The sequence below is a fragment of the Pelodiscus sinensis genome, chromosome 3, assembly GCF_049634645.1.
Source record: "Pelodiscus sinensis isolate JC-2024 chromosome 3, ASM4963464v1, whole genome shotgun sequence".
Taxonomy (NCBI): Eukaryota; Metazoa; Chordata; order Testudines; family Trionychidae; genus Pelodiscus; species Pelodiscus sinensis.
In genome coordinates, this window is record NC_134713.1 from 53,205,164 (window position 1) to 53,222,910 (window position 17,747).

General features: G+C 37.0%; 1 protein-coding gene across 49 annotated transcripts in view; it reads left to right on the forward strand.

The window, feature by feature from the left end:
- Positions 1-17,747, forward strand: part of RIMS1 (regulating synaptic membrane exocytosis 1) — a 465,499-nt gene that overhangs the window by 328,059 nt on the left and 119,693 nt on the right. For 21 of the 49 annotated variants that reach the window (XM_025186713.2, XM_075923727.1, XM_075923729.1 and 18 more), the window contains 3 exons: positions 1,093-1,275; positions 2,567-2,679; positions 9,216-9,245. In XM_025186713.2, the coding sequence (XP_025042498.2) occupies positions 1,093-1,275; positions 2,567-2,679; positions 9,216-9,245 (326 nt within the window). The remainder of the gene's footprint in view (positions 1-1,092; positions 1,276-2,566; positions 2,680-9,215; positions 9,246-17,747) is intronic. The other 28 variants (XM_075923738.1, XM_075923760.1, XM_075923748.1 and 25 more) reach the window with 3 other exon arrangements.

Sequence of the window (17,747 nt, forward strand, 5' to 3'; positions counted from 1 at the left end):
CATTGTTTCTCTAGAGGTGTCCCAAAGCCAAACTACAAATAACATATCAGAGCCCATTTTAGAACTATGTAAACAGTAGCAAAAAAATCTATTCCTAAAAAGATTACTGGTAAGTAGGGTTTCACAAGGAATAAAAGAGAAACAGGTGTGTGTGTTTCAGGAGTTGGGGAGTACATGGGAGGTCCTTTGTTTACTGGCATTTTTAATTTATAAATGGGTTCCTGTAGCTGTAATTTAGAAATCTGAAAAAATAAGTAAATTCAGAAAAAAAATATTGTAAATAGAAATAGTGAGAAGGCTGAGTTCAAAAGTGTGCTAAACAACAATGCATTTTAGGGAATGTCTCACAATTGTGAAAATCAGAAAAAAATAAAAAGGCAAAATTTGTTAATTTAAAAGTTAATTTTATCTCTTACTGACTAATAGTTCAGTGATTATATGTAACTTTACATTGTTATACTGAGACCGTTAATAAACTGTACTGCATGTTTTACTTTAATACAGTTTTCATTATTATTCGTTCAGAATTATATCTTCTAATTGAGGCCCCAGTTCAGCAAGATACATGTTTCATTTTAAGCACGTGAGTTGTCCCCAAGAGGCTTAGTGGGATTACATATGTGCTTAAGTACCTTAGTGAATTGGGGGCCTTCGTGAACATTCAGGTAAAATTTTAACAACAATGAAAATGTGCATTTTGAAAATGTGTGCGCTGTGGTTAAAAGTGGACTTTGATATTTTCCCCGCAATGATGATATCTCATCAGGGTATTGTTCCAGAGCTGCATTAGCTTTCATTTTCTGTTGTTAAAGCAACTGAAGATGAAGATAATATTTTTAGTCAATAACCTGTTAAAATCAATGTGGCTTATGGAATATAGGCATACATGGCATATGTATCTGCAGTGAAGGTTTTGCAGTTCAGCCTTTTGAAACAGAGTTATAGGTTGAATAAATAAATTTTCACAGAATGAAAATGTGACTATATGTCTTATTAAACAGGCTCCTGTTGCTTTCAGTGGTGGAGGGAGGCATGGGGAAATTTATGTGAAGCTAATGACTGAACAACTTCTTTTTGGCCCTAATGTTTTAGGGTTCTGCTACCCTGTCTTTCTAGAAGGGGACTTCCAACCCCAAGAACAACTGAGCAGCCAGTCATTAGGGGAAAGCATCACACTCGCTCAAGGTCGAGTGAGCATTCTAGTGTCAGACCATTATGCTCTATACATCACCTAGTCCCTGGAGGGTCGGCGCCACCTTCTCCACTTCTGACAAGGTTCCTATTAAATGTACAGCACAGCATTCATGTCCTACCTTCCAGATGTCAGTGTGGTGTTGTACTTTCCCGAGTATATACGGTGCATTCACTCATTCTGGCACAATACTACAATCCTTTCTCCATGGTACTTACACTTCTCCCATATCCTCTACTTCGTCTATCTTCACTGTCCAGATGGTACTTTTGACTGTTGAAATTAAACAATTATAGAACATGAGAGTTAAAATTTGACTGTGCTTTGTCCTTCCATTGTTTTGTTTATGTATACACATGAAAACTTGCAAAATATTTAGTTTTAAAAACGTGCTGTAAATAACATACAATTTCCATACCATTAACTCTTGTTTTACAGCAGCAGGTTAAGAGAAAGTCATTTGGCCTATTGAATGCCAAAGGTCACCATCTGTAATTTGTTTAACTTTATTAATGTTTTGCAGATAACAGCAAACTTTGAGAAATTATATATGTGTAACTTTAATACGTTAGATAAATGTAACATATTTAGAAAATACTGTACCTTAAGTAATCAAAGGTTTTTTTCACCTTTGTATTTTAGTGGTAATATCCCATGGTACCAAGAACAGCCTTAAGAATTTTATATGTAAATTTACTTGTATCTCACAGATATCTGATGTGTTAAGCTCAGTGTGTCTATAAGAAGCCAAACTATTTAGAAAGTTTGCTAGCATAGTTCATCTATCCACACAGTCAAAGCAAATGAATTTAGAATATCTACTTGGGTAAGAGTACTAAAATTCTGTGCAACTTCTCTAAGAATTTGCACCTATTACCAAACACACACACTGCAAAAATTAACAGTAACAGCGCACTTCATCAAAAGAAATGTTCAGACAAACCACTTTACCTCTATAATATTAGATCCTAGTAACTAAATTCTCTGTTGCCCTGTATCATGTTAAGTTTGATATTAATGCAAATGTTGCCCAATCAAAATGATAATATTTCACACCTCTTGCTTGTGCAGGTGGAAATGATTGTACAAAGTGGGAGACAATGGTTAACTAGGCCCTTAGACTCCTATTTGAAGTTTGCAGTTCCTGTCTAATGTTTTCTTTAAGAAAATTGAAAAATGTGGAGTTTGAAAATATTTCCCCCAAGTAAAAGACAGGTTAACTCTCCAGGCATTGAGGACTGTATGAATAGGACAGTGTGACATACATATAATTTATGCATCTTCCATATATGCATTTTAATAATCTTACCACTCAAAATGTATTGATTCAGATTTTATTTGGACTATTTTATTTTATCTTCATTCCATCTGCAGAATACACCAACAAGGAAGTCCATCTCAGTCACCTCCCACAGACACATCGGTCAACAGTCGTAGGGGAAGACAGCTTCCACAAGTTCCAGTAAGAAGCAGCAGTATAGAGCAAGGTATCAAATAATGAGCTTATCATAGTTCAGTATCTTCGATTTCCTTCTTTACCTTACTGTATTTTACTTTGTCTTTGATAACAAAATGTTCACTCCTTTATTTATTTCTACCCACAAAACAATATATTAGAATATAAGAATAATAGGAGATTGGAAAATATTATAGAATTTAATTGGTTGATTATTCTATGTACTCTTGGTTTGTTTTGATTTGGTTTTTGTTGTATACTTTAAAATTCCTATTGCAAATATTCCATTATCTTAGTACATACATATCCATGACCACAGATTTAGTTAGAGTGCAGGTCACAGAGCTCCATGATGGCACTTCTAATACCACTTTGGTCATGTTCTGCTAACTCAGATTTGTTGGGTGAGATTAATTGCTGTGCTTTGCTGATAGAAACGAATGACGGTCAGATAATGTAAATTTCTTCTTTGTTCCTTTAGTCAGACAAAGGCCTACTGCATCAAGTGAAAATGCCTTAAAAATGTGAAACCATGGTTCATAAGCTGGTGCATGTTTAGGGAAACTGGTGGTCAAGCAAAGACAACTTTTCCTTGTTGAACAGAGCAAAGTTGAGCTAGGTTGCTGAGAGAAATACTCTATCCAAACATCAAACAATGTTTAGTATCAGTTTTTCCTGTCCCATCCACATACCACAGATCAAGAGTTGCTTACTTTATTAAAACAAAATGGCTGTAAAATATGGCTTAATTTAATGTTAGAAATATGTGTAAATTCAGTTTTTTTCTCTTTTTCAAGCAACACTATTAGTGCATTGACTATATCTGACAACTCAAAACTCAAAATTACCAGCTTTTGCAGATCTTTCTAGTATGCAGAACCTAATGCATGTAAGAGCTTCTAATGTTTATACTTCTTGTGTTTCCAGAAATATTGTCAGAAATCTCCCAAAGCAGTTAGTGTAGACCACTTTGACTTATTTACCAAGCTAAGGGTACCCAACGCTTCTTTGCATGATAATGAATTAGTTAACTGGTTACATGAGCTTTATGGGTGAGAGGCCTCTGAAAAGTATTGTTATAGTGCATGCTCACTAACACATGACAGTATTTTCATGTTCACTTTGCTTGTTTATCATGAATATCCAATGTACTTCATTGAGTTTAACTGATGGATGTGACTAACTCTGAATTTTATATTCAGTGCTTCTAATTATATTAAAGAGCTAAGGACTCTCTTGGTTGTAAACTGTTGGCAAACTACCTTTGCAGCTTAAATTTTTAGGTTGTATTTTCTGTAGATCTTGAAGTTGGAGCTATGTAAGAATGAAAGCATGATATGATTTCATACATGCTGTGCATCATATTCTCATGTGATTCTTGCATTTGACATAGACTATGAAAAGGTTTACCTGGTTTATCACTTTTGTTTTGACTATAAGTATTTTTCTCTTGAGGATATTCACTTATCATTATCCCATTATTACTAAATGTAAGATGCATAAGAAATAATAACATTTCCATTTAAATTATGTTGACAGAAATTTTAAATGAACACAGAAGTTGGTATGAAGCTGTGAGGCTGAGGAGGCATATTACAGTAACAAGCAAAAGTGAAACAATCAATACTGAAACTAAAATTAGCATGTGGTCAGAGAGTTATTGATATTACAAGTCCATTTTAAGTAGAGGATTGATATTTCAAGCTGTGAATACACAGATGATTTATTCTCTTGCATCATAATTATACAAGGGTTAACAAAGCCACTCCTCTTACTATTATTCTAGGATTATATGTTCTAAACTTAATGGCAGTGAACTGACAATGTGGCTTGAGGCTGAAGAAAAGACTTTTCTTTCTTTCTTTCTTTCTTTCTTTCTTTCTTTCTTTCTTTCTTTCTTTCTTTCTTTCTTTCTTTCTTTCTTTCTTTCTTTCTTTCTTTCTTTCTTTCTTTCTTTCTTTCTTTCTTTCTTTCTTACAAATGGTTTGCCATTTCACTAAAGATATCTTTTTTTCATTTCTCCCTCTGTTCAAATTACTATTGTGGTTGAGAGTGTGTGAGTACCTCTTTGCAAACAAACATGAAAAATGGTACTGTTTAAATACTGTGGGATTAAAGACAGACATGATTCCATATAAATTTCTATGATGCATAACTCAATGAAATACTATAAAAATACTTGCTTTGATTTAGTGGATCACATTCTGCCATTTGGTACAATTGTCCAACCCCCAACAATGCAGTCTCAATGTAAAATGAAGTAACTAAGAGACCTAATTTAGGGTGTAATCTAAAACTAATGAAGTCAGTGGAAGATTCTCTGTTAACTTTAGTTGGCATTGGATAGGTCCATAATGACTTCAATTCACATCAGGGCTATATATCTGTAGATGATGGCAGGATTGAATGCAATCTGTTAATGTTATGGAGAGCTGCACTTCTAGGTTCAATGTTATTTGCATTTCCTTCAGTTGTAAATAAAGCCATATAATGTTGGTAAATCGTGACATCCTGCACTGGAAGGGAATACCGTGTATGATAATGTTATGAGTATATGGTAGGTCATGTTAATTCTCCGGTACTAAGAGAGGTGAATACAAATGTTTTTACAGGTAAATCCACTTTCTGGACTATAGTAATCATTGTAGAAAGGTTATGGCAATGCGTATTAACTGTGAGTGACATCATTCATTGTGATTTTCCATAGAAGACATAACAGCTTTCAGTAAAACAATTTTAGTATTGTGTAAAGGTCTTGCTGTGGGAGGGGGAAGTGGGTGTTGGAGTGAGAAGTTGGTGGTAGTTTTACTTTTTGTCATGATGATTAATGTTATTGTGGAGCTGTTTATTCTATAGTAAATTGTGGCAACCACTCTAATACCTCTTTTACAGGATTCACACAGTATCTCAGAAATTTAGTTTTTGTCATTGTCAGAACTGAAAATACCAATTCTGATTTATTTCCTGTATCAGACAATGACAGATAAGTTAACACTTTCAATTTGAAGATAATTGAAAGTCAACTTTTGAGCAAGTTTGTCAGTTTAGAAATGTCCATAACAATAGAAATACTATATAGAAAATCTTAGAGAAGAAAACTCAGAGTAAAGGATGGCGATAATCCCATTGAATTATAAAGGCAGGGAGATACCCATGATCAGATGGCATTCCCAGAACCCAATTTTACAGGTAAGGGAAAAATTCCAGTTGTAAGATATCTTTTTGTCCTTAAAACGCCAAAATGGCATAATTTTTAGAAAATGAACTTTTGGGGGGTCTTTTCAAGTGGGGATCAGTGACTGTGTGTGTGTGTGTGTGTGTGTGTGTGTGTGTGTGTGTGTGTGTGTTTAAAATAAGTTTATTTAGAAGAAATATAAAACATACAATAGTGTTTTTAACCTATTGAAATATGTAAAATGTTAGCACTCAGACTCGGGACTAAGAGTGCCTCTCAAGAAACAGAAATTTGAGTGAAAGTCATGATAACATTTTAGTGTATTTGTGCATTGAAATGCAAATGTGGTATGAAACTTGGTATGCAAGTATGCCAACTGTATCATGGCAAAAATTTCCAGACTCCTGTGATCACGTGGCTCTCATTGCAGGATCAGGGCCTAAGAGGTCTGCAAGTGAAAACTAGTGTCTACAGGTGTCTTTACATAATTTACATTTCTAAACATCTGTAAGTATTTGCAAATAAGCTACCATGCAGTGGTCATTACTCAAACTTGTAGAGTTTTGAATTATATACTTTTTTCTTTCCTTGTTTAAATTGGCAATATTTAAAAAGGACATAAAATAACATGATTTTTCAACTCAGTGGTTAAATTAATGAAATTCTAAGCTTCAGCAAAGAGTTTCTTTTCTCAATTTGTCACATTGTGCTGTGTGATTCTAAAAGGCTTGAATCACTCTTGTTACTATAATACATCATATTTAAGTGGCAAGTAAAGAGTGGAGTTTCTGCATTAACTATGAATTTCTCTACCGTCGTATCACAACTTTTGGTACAGTGTCATAGATTTTGTTCTTAGAGTCTGTGTTTGCAGTTTTTACTCAGTCCTTTCTCAATGACAACAAGAACTGATTTAATTGGAGTCTGACCTGAGTAAGAATTTCAGGTTGAGCCCATACTTTGTTGTTTTGTAACTATCCACCCTTATTGTTCAAGGAAATTCAGACAGGCTGGTGGTCTACAGCAGTTTTTTTTCCTAAGCCCATCTTTAGGTGAAGCAGGTTGTATTTTGACAAATGAATATAACAGAGAGGCATGTGGTTAAGAAAAGGATTGTTGTACCTTATTCAAATTTCTGAAACAGTGAGACACCTGGATGATTGTATTTATTTTTAAACTACTTTTCAAGAATCCCTTTAGACAAACCCGATCACTGTCCTGTTCTGTCATATGACTCTTGATAAAATGATTTTTCATTTCGTTATAGTATGGTTTCACATTGCATAGCTCTTATAATGATGCAGTGTGGTTTTGAGAAGCCTCATTGGGTTTAATAAGTTTTTTGTTGTTTTAATATTACTGACGTTGTTATGCCAGTTTACACTTACATAAATAGCATTGCGCCTGATCCAGTAGCCCTTAGAAAAATCTCCCATTGGAGAAAATGAGAATAATGTCTTAATAAATATTGCAGTAGATGATCTTGTACTAACAGAAATCTAAATCACAGCTTGAAATTTAGATTCAGGTAGGACAGCTATATGAATATTTATTTAAGCAGCTTTTTATCTAGAAATGGATTACAGCAATGGTCTCTTGAAATTTTCCTTTAAAATCAAGATAATTTTTCTTATATACTGCAGGACAGAAATATGTGTCTGAAAGAAAATCAAAGGAATGTACTTAAAGAAATGCATTTACTGGCAGATGGTGATATGCAATAATAAGAAATTAACTATTGTATATATTTTTAAGGTAACTTTTAAATAATAACTCCATTTAACTGAGAGGCCTCTTATTTTAAAATATTTTTAATACCAGTGTTTCTATGGTATGGGTACAGTTTATATAAACTAAATTGAAAACATTCATAAAATAGACATTTAAAGATCTCCATTGCATGGAGGTTAGGACATATACTGACAAATTATTTTCAACGTTATCTGTGGACAAACGATAGAATTTCATATCAAAGAATTGCAGTATTGTTAAATAATAAAACTGAGTTGCAACTATATACCTCATAGTTAGAGAACACAGAATACTAGTTATACTGGTGTCTGTAATGCCATTGCAGACAATGGCAGCTATGCTTGGGGAAGACCCTGTCAGTGAAATCTTGCTCTCAAATATACCGTTATAAATCCAGAATTACTAAGAACAGAGTTTGAGCTTTCTAACAAAAGAAGATATTATTTCAGTTTTCAGTTCGAGTCTTTTAGCATTGTTTTTGTTTTGTCTTCATATCCCTCGTTTAATTGAAAACTGTTAGATGGCATTGAATATTTGAAGCTAGGTTGTGGAAACATTACTCATACTGAAGGTCACATGAGTAAACCCCTTGACTTAAAATTGACGACATTTGTGAGGGAGCACCAAAGTGTTGCCAACTCTCACAGTTTTATCACAAGTTTCATATTTGGTGTTTTCCTCAACATCCTGCTTTCTAGTGGTAAGTGATTTATTGAGAAGAGCAACTTTCAATTTTAAAAGTAAGTTTCTAACCCTTGTGGAGAAAATGTACACCCATGAGACTCAGAAATCAGAAGACAAATAAAATCCAAAGCTTGTAATTTTAAAACATGTCTCCATTTTAGGGGGCTTGACTTAATGATTTTTGTACAATTGGGTTTGGCACTATAGGTTGAACCTCTCTGATCCTCTCTCTCTTGTCCAGCAACATCCGTGGCCTGGCATGAGTTCACTTATCCTGGGTGTGGCTAGGGTTGCCAGGTGTTCGGTTTTAAACCGGACAGTTCAGTATTTGAGCTTTCTGTTTGGGAAACAAATTGAGAAAATATAAATGTCTGGTATTTTCTAAATAAGATCTAATGTAGATTGTGATGTAATGTCAAGTGTGTCCGGTATTTTTGTGGAAACCACCAGGCAACCCTAGGTGTGGCTAATTTTCCTGCAGTTCCATAAAGTTTGTTTGCAGCCACCAGTCTTGGCTCTCAGTGTTCTGTGCTGTTATTTAGCTCTAATTTACCCCTAAATGTCTTCCAAGAGTCCAGTAAGCAGTGGAAGTGCTGATAATACTGCTGGACAATATTGACCTTCCATTGTCCAGCAAATCCTCTGATTCGGCACTGATCAGGTCTCAAGGGTGCCAAGCTAAAGAGGTTCAACCTGTACTGCATTCAGCAGGAGAAGCAAAGACTCCACAGTCTAACCATTAGTATCTTCATTGTTACTCATAATTTTAAATAACTATTCAGCATTTATAATTTGTCATGGTTTATCATCCTGATTTTCCACATTACTTTTATGTATGCTCTGATACAGCTTATTGTATGTGTCATTGTCAAATGCAATACATTTATTTGTCTAACTTTAAATTTGCTGATTTCTTTCTTTTGTTTCCATCATTCCATGCATTTAATTCATTGAAGAACAAGAGAATTATAACTCTTCCTCAAAAGGTAAATATTCATGTACATTTTACAAACACTTGACAACTGTGAATTTTATCTTTCTCCCCCCATTATTTTCCATGTTGATACATTTCATTCTGTCATCAATGAAAATCAGCTAAAAAGATTCCATCTCAAATATCTAGCTGTTATCTGATTTATCACTCTGTGGCCCGAGCTCTGAGGACCGAGTAGCTTAGGGGCTAGGTCACAGAGTAGGTGGGCATAAAAAGGGGGAGAGGCTGTTCCCTTGTTCCCCTGTGTTCCTTGCCCAGGAACTCTGAGCCACTCCCTATTTTAAGAACATAACACATGAAGGGCCATACTAGGTCAGACCAAAGTATCGTGTCTGCTGACAGTGGCCAATATCAGATACCAGAGGAAGTGACCCCAGAAACATTATGTGATCCCTGTCAGCTATTTCCAGCCTCTGACAAATAGAAGCTAGGGACACCTCACCTGGCTTCCTACAATGGTACCTACCCATCTTGGCTAATAGCCATTAATAGACCTAACCTCCATGAATTTATCTAGTTCTTTTTTTAACCCTGTTACATTCCTGGTCTTCAAAACATCCTCTGGCAAGGAGTTCCACAGGTGGTTTGTGCACTGCATGAAGAAACACTTCCTTTTGTTTGTTTTAAATCTGCTACCTATTTATTTCATTTGGTGACCCCTAGTTCTTATATTTTGGGAACAACTTTTCTTTATTCACTTTTTCCACACCAATCATGGTTTTATAGACTTCTATCATATCTCTTCTTTTCTAAGATGAAAAGTCCCAGTCTTTTAATCTCTTTCCATATGGGACCCATTCCAAGCCCCTAACCATTTTTGTTGGCCTTTTTTAAACCTTTTCCAATGCCAATATATCTTCTTTGAGATGAGGTGACCACATCTGCATGTAGTACTCAAGATGTGGGCATACCAAGAATTTTAATTCTTAAATTTCGGGAATGGACCCAAGAGTTCACATTACCATTATTTGGAGTTTTCCAATAGGTTCCCCTTCTTTTTCCCAGAGGAGTAGAGTTGTAGGGCTTACTTGCTCCCATGACTGCTGGGTGGGCAGACACTGATTTGGGCCCTCAGACTGTTGAACCAAGCTCATGCCTCCTTGCTAGTCACCCCCAAACTGTGCAAGGCTCCTTCCTTTTCTTCCCACTCTAAAGCCTAGCATTGGTTTCAGGTAAAGCAGGACAGAACTAGCTGAGCCCACAGGCTTTCTTTAACACCTGGAATGCTAGGCCCTCCTTTTCTCTACTCCCTCACAATCTCTTTACAACTGGAAGATTACTTGATGCGTGATCTCAAACTTCTGATTAAAGTAGTGAATAGTATGTGCAATCTGAGTCCCCTTGTGTTAGAGTCCATGCTGGTTCGGGTAAAAAGTCTGTCCAGATGCCCAGGTTGTACTTCTCCCCAAAGTCTACACATTGATACAGTGCATAGCTTCCATTAATCACGTAGTGGGGTGGGGAGATACAGAAGAGTAACCATAGCACCATCCTGCCCTCCCCTATGGATCACCTAGAGGATGTTTCATACCTCTGGGGAGTAGTTGGAGACTGGTATGGCCAGAAGGATGACGCATACTACCTACCCCTCCTTCAGATTCTGGGAGATTCTGAAGAAAGGATAGTATAGTTTGGGGCTGTCATATATTTTTGGGATGATGGTTACTACAGTCAGGAAGTTAGTAGCAGAGCTTCTTTGGAGAATTTATGCTTCCAGGAAGCTACCAGCACCAGATGAAATGCAGAGACACAGAGATAGCCCACATGGTTTGGGCATCCCATGGAGCCGCCATTGTCAGTGTTGAGTCTTCTAGTTATTCCATGAAGGGGAAGGGGAATAATATTTTGCACCTCCCCCAGTTAGTAGTGTGTGGACAGGGGAAATCTAGAAGAAGGGGTGATTCAAGACAAAGTCTACTTGGAGAGAGAAAGAAGAATTCAAATGAATTAGATTTAACTCTGATGGTGAAACACTGCCCAGTAGAAACATTAATGGTATAGATAAACCCAGATTAGAACATCAAATTGAATTCCTCCCAGACTAGAAAATTCTCATCTGAATTCAAACTTCACAACTGTGGCCCAACCCTCACAGATCCAATCAGATTGGATATTGAAGTTGAACCAGAACAGCATGTACCACCTGCTTTGAGAAGCTTGCATCTCTGGGTACGTCTAGACTACAGGCTTTTGTCGACAGAAGCTTTGTCGACAGATACTGTCGACAAAGCTTCTGTCGACAAAGAGCGTCTAGACTACATTCAGTTCTGTCGACAAAGCAAAGTGCTTTGTCGACAAAACCCTGTAGTCTAGACACAACCCTACATGCAATAACACCTTCTGTCGACAGAACTCTGTCGACAGAAGGCGTTATGCCTCGTAAAATGAGGTTTACCAGCGTCGACAAAACTGCTGAGTTACATTATATCGACAGAACTCAGTGGTAGTGTAGACGCAGGTATAGTTTTGTCGACAAAAGTCCACTTTTGTTGACAAAACTCTGTAGTCTAGACACACCCTCAATCTGAGTTTCATCTCCAAAATTCTAGGCCATCATGTATTAACAGTAGAGGGCACAATGCTGTGCAGTAAGTTTTAAGTCTTTTCATGGTATACAGGCAGTCCCCGGGTTACATGGATCCGACTTACATCGGATCCCTACTTACAAATGGGGTGAGGCAACCCCGCACTAGCTGCTTCCCCCCAGCAGACCAGGGAGATGCGAAGCTAGCGCCCCCCCCCCCCCCCCCCAGCAGACCAGGGAGATGCGGAGTGGCTTTTCTCAGCAGACACCTTAGCTTGAGAATAAAGGACTTGAGGGAAGTGAGGTGTGGGAGAATAAAACTGAGCTCTGGAGAAATGTTTGGCTAGAGTTTCCCCTACAATATGTACCAGTTCCGACTTACATACAAATTCAATTTAAGAACAAACCTACAGTCCCTATCTTGTACGTAACCCGGGGACTGCCTGTATATTCAACTTTTATTTTTTTACTATCTGAGAAAGTGCCATGAAAATAGCAGCTGCTTCACTTTATCCTGTGGTTTTCACTGAACATACTGTATATGGACCAAAAATGCACTACTTATCCAAAAAAAATTTCCATAGTTTTCAGTGAGGGTTTTATCTGGTAAGAATTCCAGCATCAATTTTCATTGCCAGGGGCATATTTTCAGCATGATATGAAAATAAGACAGTGTTAGGGGGACAGTGTCCCAATAAATACTATATCTTGCAAACAAGCATATTTATTTATCTGTTATTAATGACATCTTAAATTATTAGAAGTGAAGTAATTTAAAAAAAATCTCATTTGTTGTTTTTCTGGGCTCTGTATTTATATTTCACTCAACTTAGATTTTCATTGCCTATTGTTAGACGGCCTAGGACAATTTTACCCTTCACCCATAAACATTTTTTTATACTAAGTTTAATTTTCTAGGTCTCACTGCTGCACTGTCTGGGTTTCAATGATTATAGGGGGAAAGTGGTTATATAAAAAGAATTTGTTTCCTAAACATTTCTATAACCGTAAGATTTATAGAAGTTGTTTTTTTACATAATTTCAGTTGTGGTCCGTATTTAAGATGATATGATCTCTTTAAGTCTCAGGGGGTAGCCATGTTAGTCTGTAGCTGCATAAATGAGTCCTGTAGCACCTTAGAAACTACCAGATTTATTAGGGCATAAGCTTTCATGATGAAGTTGGTTTTACCCATGAAAGCTTATGCCCTCTAGTAGCCTCTAAGGTGCCACAGGACTCCTCATTGGTTTTGCATGATCCCTTTAAGCATTTTAAGTACTGAATGGTGGAGCTAATGGCCCCAACTCTTAGCCACTACAGAAAGCAGATGGAGCGTTTTCCATGTGAATTTACTTGGTCCTCCTACACAAAGTAGAGAGAGATTTAGGGACAAACTGGAAACAAAGGAGGGGGTGATGAGGGAGGACAATAGCATGGCCTAGGCTGCAAGCAATTCTGGAAGTGATATAAAGATTGGCTAAGTCACACCAGTAAGTTGCATTAACTTCACACTGTCCTCTGTGGTTTTTCACTTATGATAACGGGCAAGAAGTAAAAAGAACTGACAATAATCATGTGGGAGCTAGGGGAGAAGCCTAAAGATGTACAATATGAAAGACAAAAATTCAATAGAATATTGAGAATTCTGTAAAGAAAACAGGAATGGCCTAGACTCAATGACGCACATTTCACTTAAATCATGGGAATAGTCACAATGAAGTCTTTCAAAAACAAAACACAATGTGACACAGTGAGACTGTTCTCATGCTAAAGAAACTTTTGGAGTACAGCCTAAGTCAATGGATTGTTTAATTCAAATGTACAACTGTGCTTGCGGTGAATTGTCTTAGAAGCACTTTGTAGAAGAAATGATGATTGAATGTTGCAGCCAATCTATAATTAGCATCCTTGATTTTCAGGAACAAGTTACTAAACTATCTGAAACAGAATTTACTATGCACTTTCTAAAGTCCCCAAGTGCAAACAGAAGTTACACTAGGGTTTACATGTTAGGTAGTAGGCTACCATTTCAATATTGTCAAACCTGTGACAAGATTGACTTAAAATCATGATTGTTTTTAAGGCTCATGTTTTGGACTGTTTTCTAACTTAAAACACATTTCTGTGCATGTATATCAGAAAATTAAACCTGAAAGGCACCAGAAAAAAAACAACCCTTTTTTATTTCTAGCTGATAGATGAGATGCTGTCTCTAGCCTCCCTTTGCCAGAGAGACTGGGAATGGGTAACAGTGGATGGGTCAGTTGATGTTCACTTGTTCTGTTCATTCCCTCTGGGGCACCTGTCATTGGTCACTGTTGAAAGACAGGCTACTGGGCTAGCTGGCCCTTTGGTCTGACCCAGTAAGGCTGTTCTAACATTCTTACTTCAAAATCTTCCCTGATCTCTGGCACTGTCTTCATCTCCCCTTCAGAGTTCCATACCTTCAGTGGATATTGCCTCCTGTCTCCCTCTCATTCTGCTTCTGACTGCACTGTCCAGCCTGCCGCTGGTTCAGTTCCCATCTCCTCCTTCCCTTTCTCTGCTGTGCCAATCTCACCCCTCACACATACTATGCTCTTGACCACCATACAGGAGCTCAGCAGTAATGGTGAAATAGTGGACTACTGCAGACTGGAGAAGTTGAGGAGACATGCTCTTGGACTCACTTCTTGCCCTCTTCCCAACTCCTTCCCATAACAATTTGCTTATTAGCACAACACTAAGTGTATGTGAGAGCTGGCAGGTGGGAGCTGCCTCTTCTCCTTTTTGTACACAACTTCCAGCTGCCTCATCTGCCCAAGATCTGCTGCTTCCACATTCCTCTGAACTGGCCACACAAACAAGGAAGAAAAGGATTCCACAATTGATTGAGCAGTTGCCTTTCCTGATGGCATCCAGGCCTGGAGCCTAGTCTTTATGACAGTGATTCCCAAACTATGATCTGCAGACCCCTGGTGGTCCACGACGGTACTGTAGGGAATCTGCAGAAAGCTTAGGAAAGGAAAGAAAAGTAAGAACTGGCTGCACACACACTGCCTCCTGCCTTAGGGATGGGATCTTGATACCCCAAGAGGTACATCATCCTCTTGTCACCAATTGTGCTGCTGTTTACGCCCCAGCCCTCTCCCGTCCCCTAGTCCCATGGTGGGCCTGGTCCTTACTTTTCTTTTCTTTTCCTTTTCTTTTTTTTTCTCCCCCAGGACTCTATGCCCAGCCAAGGGCAGAGTGCCAGGGCAGAAGCTGCCTTTGGCCATGAGAGCCCCCTCATCGTCTCCTCCGTGAATGGGCAACAGACGGAGGGGGCGAGAGCTGAGGAAACAGTGCATGCCACCACTTCCTGCTGTTCCCCTTGGAGGGGCCTGTAAAATTTTAACAGAATGAAAAGAAGGTCCCTATGCTCGAAAGGGTTGGGAACCACTGGTCTATGATATGCTCCCTATTGTATTCTCTGATGGCTGTGGCTAGAAGTGGAACATCAGTCAGAAATCCAGAGCTAAAAGGAGATTTCAAGGAGATAATATTATTGTTATAAAACTACAGTTCTTGTAAAAAACAAAAAACTTACAACAGTTGGCAATAGTGATTCTTGCTCAAGCGGTTTTTCACTGTCAGAAAAATGTTCAATAATCACAATGGCTTATTGAAGAGCATTGTTTCTCTTGCTTTCATAAAATGTTAGAATAAATATTTGTGTAAAATTGAGACATCTAGTGGCCAAGGAGAATGGGAAGTTTTTCAATCAATTGAAAAGAAACTCCCTAATTTTGTTATATCTACAATGTCATGGCCAACATAGGGGTGAGACTCTAAAATAGCAAAGAAATCTATTACAAAAGCTACTTTGTTATTCACAGAAAATGAATTTTAAATAGGAGTTTAACAGGCTTTCCACAGAGAGAGAAATCTATGTGACTACTAATAACTATAAGACTAAATATGTGTGCAATAATCATTTGACATATATCTCAACAGCTAGTTGTTGCCAAATTCCATAGATTAATCTTTTGGAATATTTTTATGATTGTGAGAAATTAACGATACTCTGCTTGTGAATCTCTTAATGCTGTTGCAATGCTGTGTACTTCAATAACAGGTCGCTGTTACCTTATTTTTCCTTCCAATACATCCTGCCTAGCCAAATTTAGAACTACATATCTTCTTGGACCAAAATAGGCTATATTGTTTTATGATTCCTAAAGCTATAGATCATTTATTTGTCTTCAAACAAATTAAAAGTTTTACCATAATGGTGAATAGTTAAAATTTACTTTCAATTACTCTTAGTCTCCTAAATGCCTGTATTAGTTTTGAAAAATGGGACTTGACCTCTGAAGTACATTAAAAAAAATTGCCCCATGAGTTTAAGGATAAAATCAAAAGGGGACTATGTGATCTACCAGATAAGGTCTATAGCTCCTTGAATCTGGTGGCCAGTCTCCGCTAGTCCTGCCTTAGGTTAGAGCAGTCTGAAGCACCTCTTAACTAGGCAGCGCTACCCTATCATTGAAAACAAATGTAAACTCACCTAAGGATTGCCAAAACATATAGCCCCAACTGCTTCACATCTCCTGTACCATGATGCCAGAATCCTCAGCTGTGGAGATATTGTGGTCCTTTTGACTACAACAGCAGAACAGGCGTGGTATCAGGCCCAAAGTTCTTAGATCAGTTCTGCCATTTTGATTTCATTCTCTGTGGCTTGGAATGCTATCTACATCGCACTAAGTGAGAGCTAACCTCAAGTGAACATTATTTTGATCTTCAAATGTTTTCAAATTAGTCTTGAGTGCTGGTGTGGGTGGTAAATTTGTTCATGCTTACTATATTACACTCACCAGTGCTTGAGTTTCTGCATTGCTTTAATAACCCATGATATTTATGTATAGGGGTATAAAATAGAATGCTATCACATAAGATATTGAAAGTTTACATGTAGATTGGTACAGAGACTTCCTTCTTGTGTGCAGGTAGATGAGCCTGAGCATTTTGGATTGTACCAGACTACAAATAAAAAATCTTAATATTTAGGTTTGCAGTCGGAATACACTTTTTGTTCATTTTTTTCCACTGACAGTTTGGATATACCTGATTGAGCTTGCTTCCTCTCAGATGGTTAATTAATTATGATGCTTTGTCATATCCCAGTAGCTACTATTAGGACAAAAAGGGTAGATGTATATAAAATCTGTAATTTCATTGAGGCTCCTCCTTACAGTAGTTAGATTTGAATGAAAGATAACCGTATCAATTATCTGTTTCCAAAATTCTTATCAATGTTATTATCATCCAGTCTAAAAACCTACGCAACGCAAATGTGTACAAGAAACTGAAGAATCCATAGCCCTGACTATTTCCAAATGTAAAATGAAAGTAATCCAGAAGAAATGAGGTGAGCAAGTAGGAAACTAAAATAGAAACTGAATATTTCATTCAATAAATTTCACAAAACTTTTCAATTGAAATATTTGTAAATTATTCATCCAGCTCTCATGAACATAAAATCAAGTTTGAATCAAGTTTAGTTTTTCATGAAATATCTTCATTTCCTTCTAGTTATATTAGTTTGATGATTGAATAAGTCATAGAAGACAAAATATCATGCTGAATTAAAATAGTAAATTGTTTCTTTTGGGACTGATAATAGTGAATTGATGTATATTCTTCCAGTTCCATCTTTGGAGCACTGTCAGTAATGATATGATACATTTTTAAATTCCTAAAGCAACATTTTAAATGGGCTAATTTATGCTTCAGAAATGGCATACTCATTGACTATATTCTTTTTTTAATAGAAAATTGTCTAAACATTACTCATGGATTCATAATCTCAGAGAAATACCTGTGTTAGTCTGTATCTGTAAAAACAATGAGGCATTTTTTTAAAAAGTAGCCATCCTTTTCCAAAAAGAAAACCTGCAAAACAACACTAGAAAAGGAAACAGCAGAGCTCTCTTGGTAATCACACCT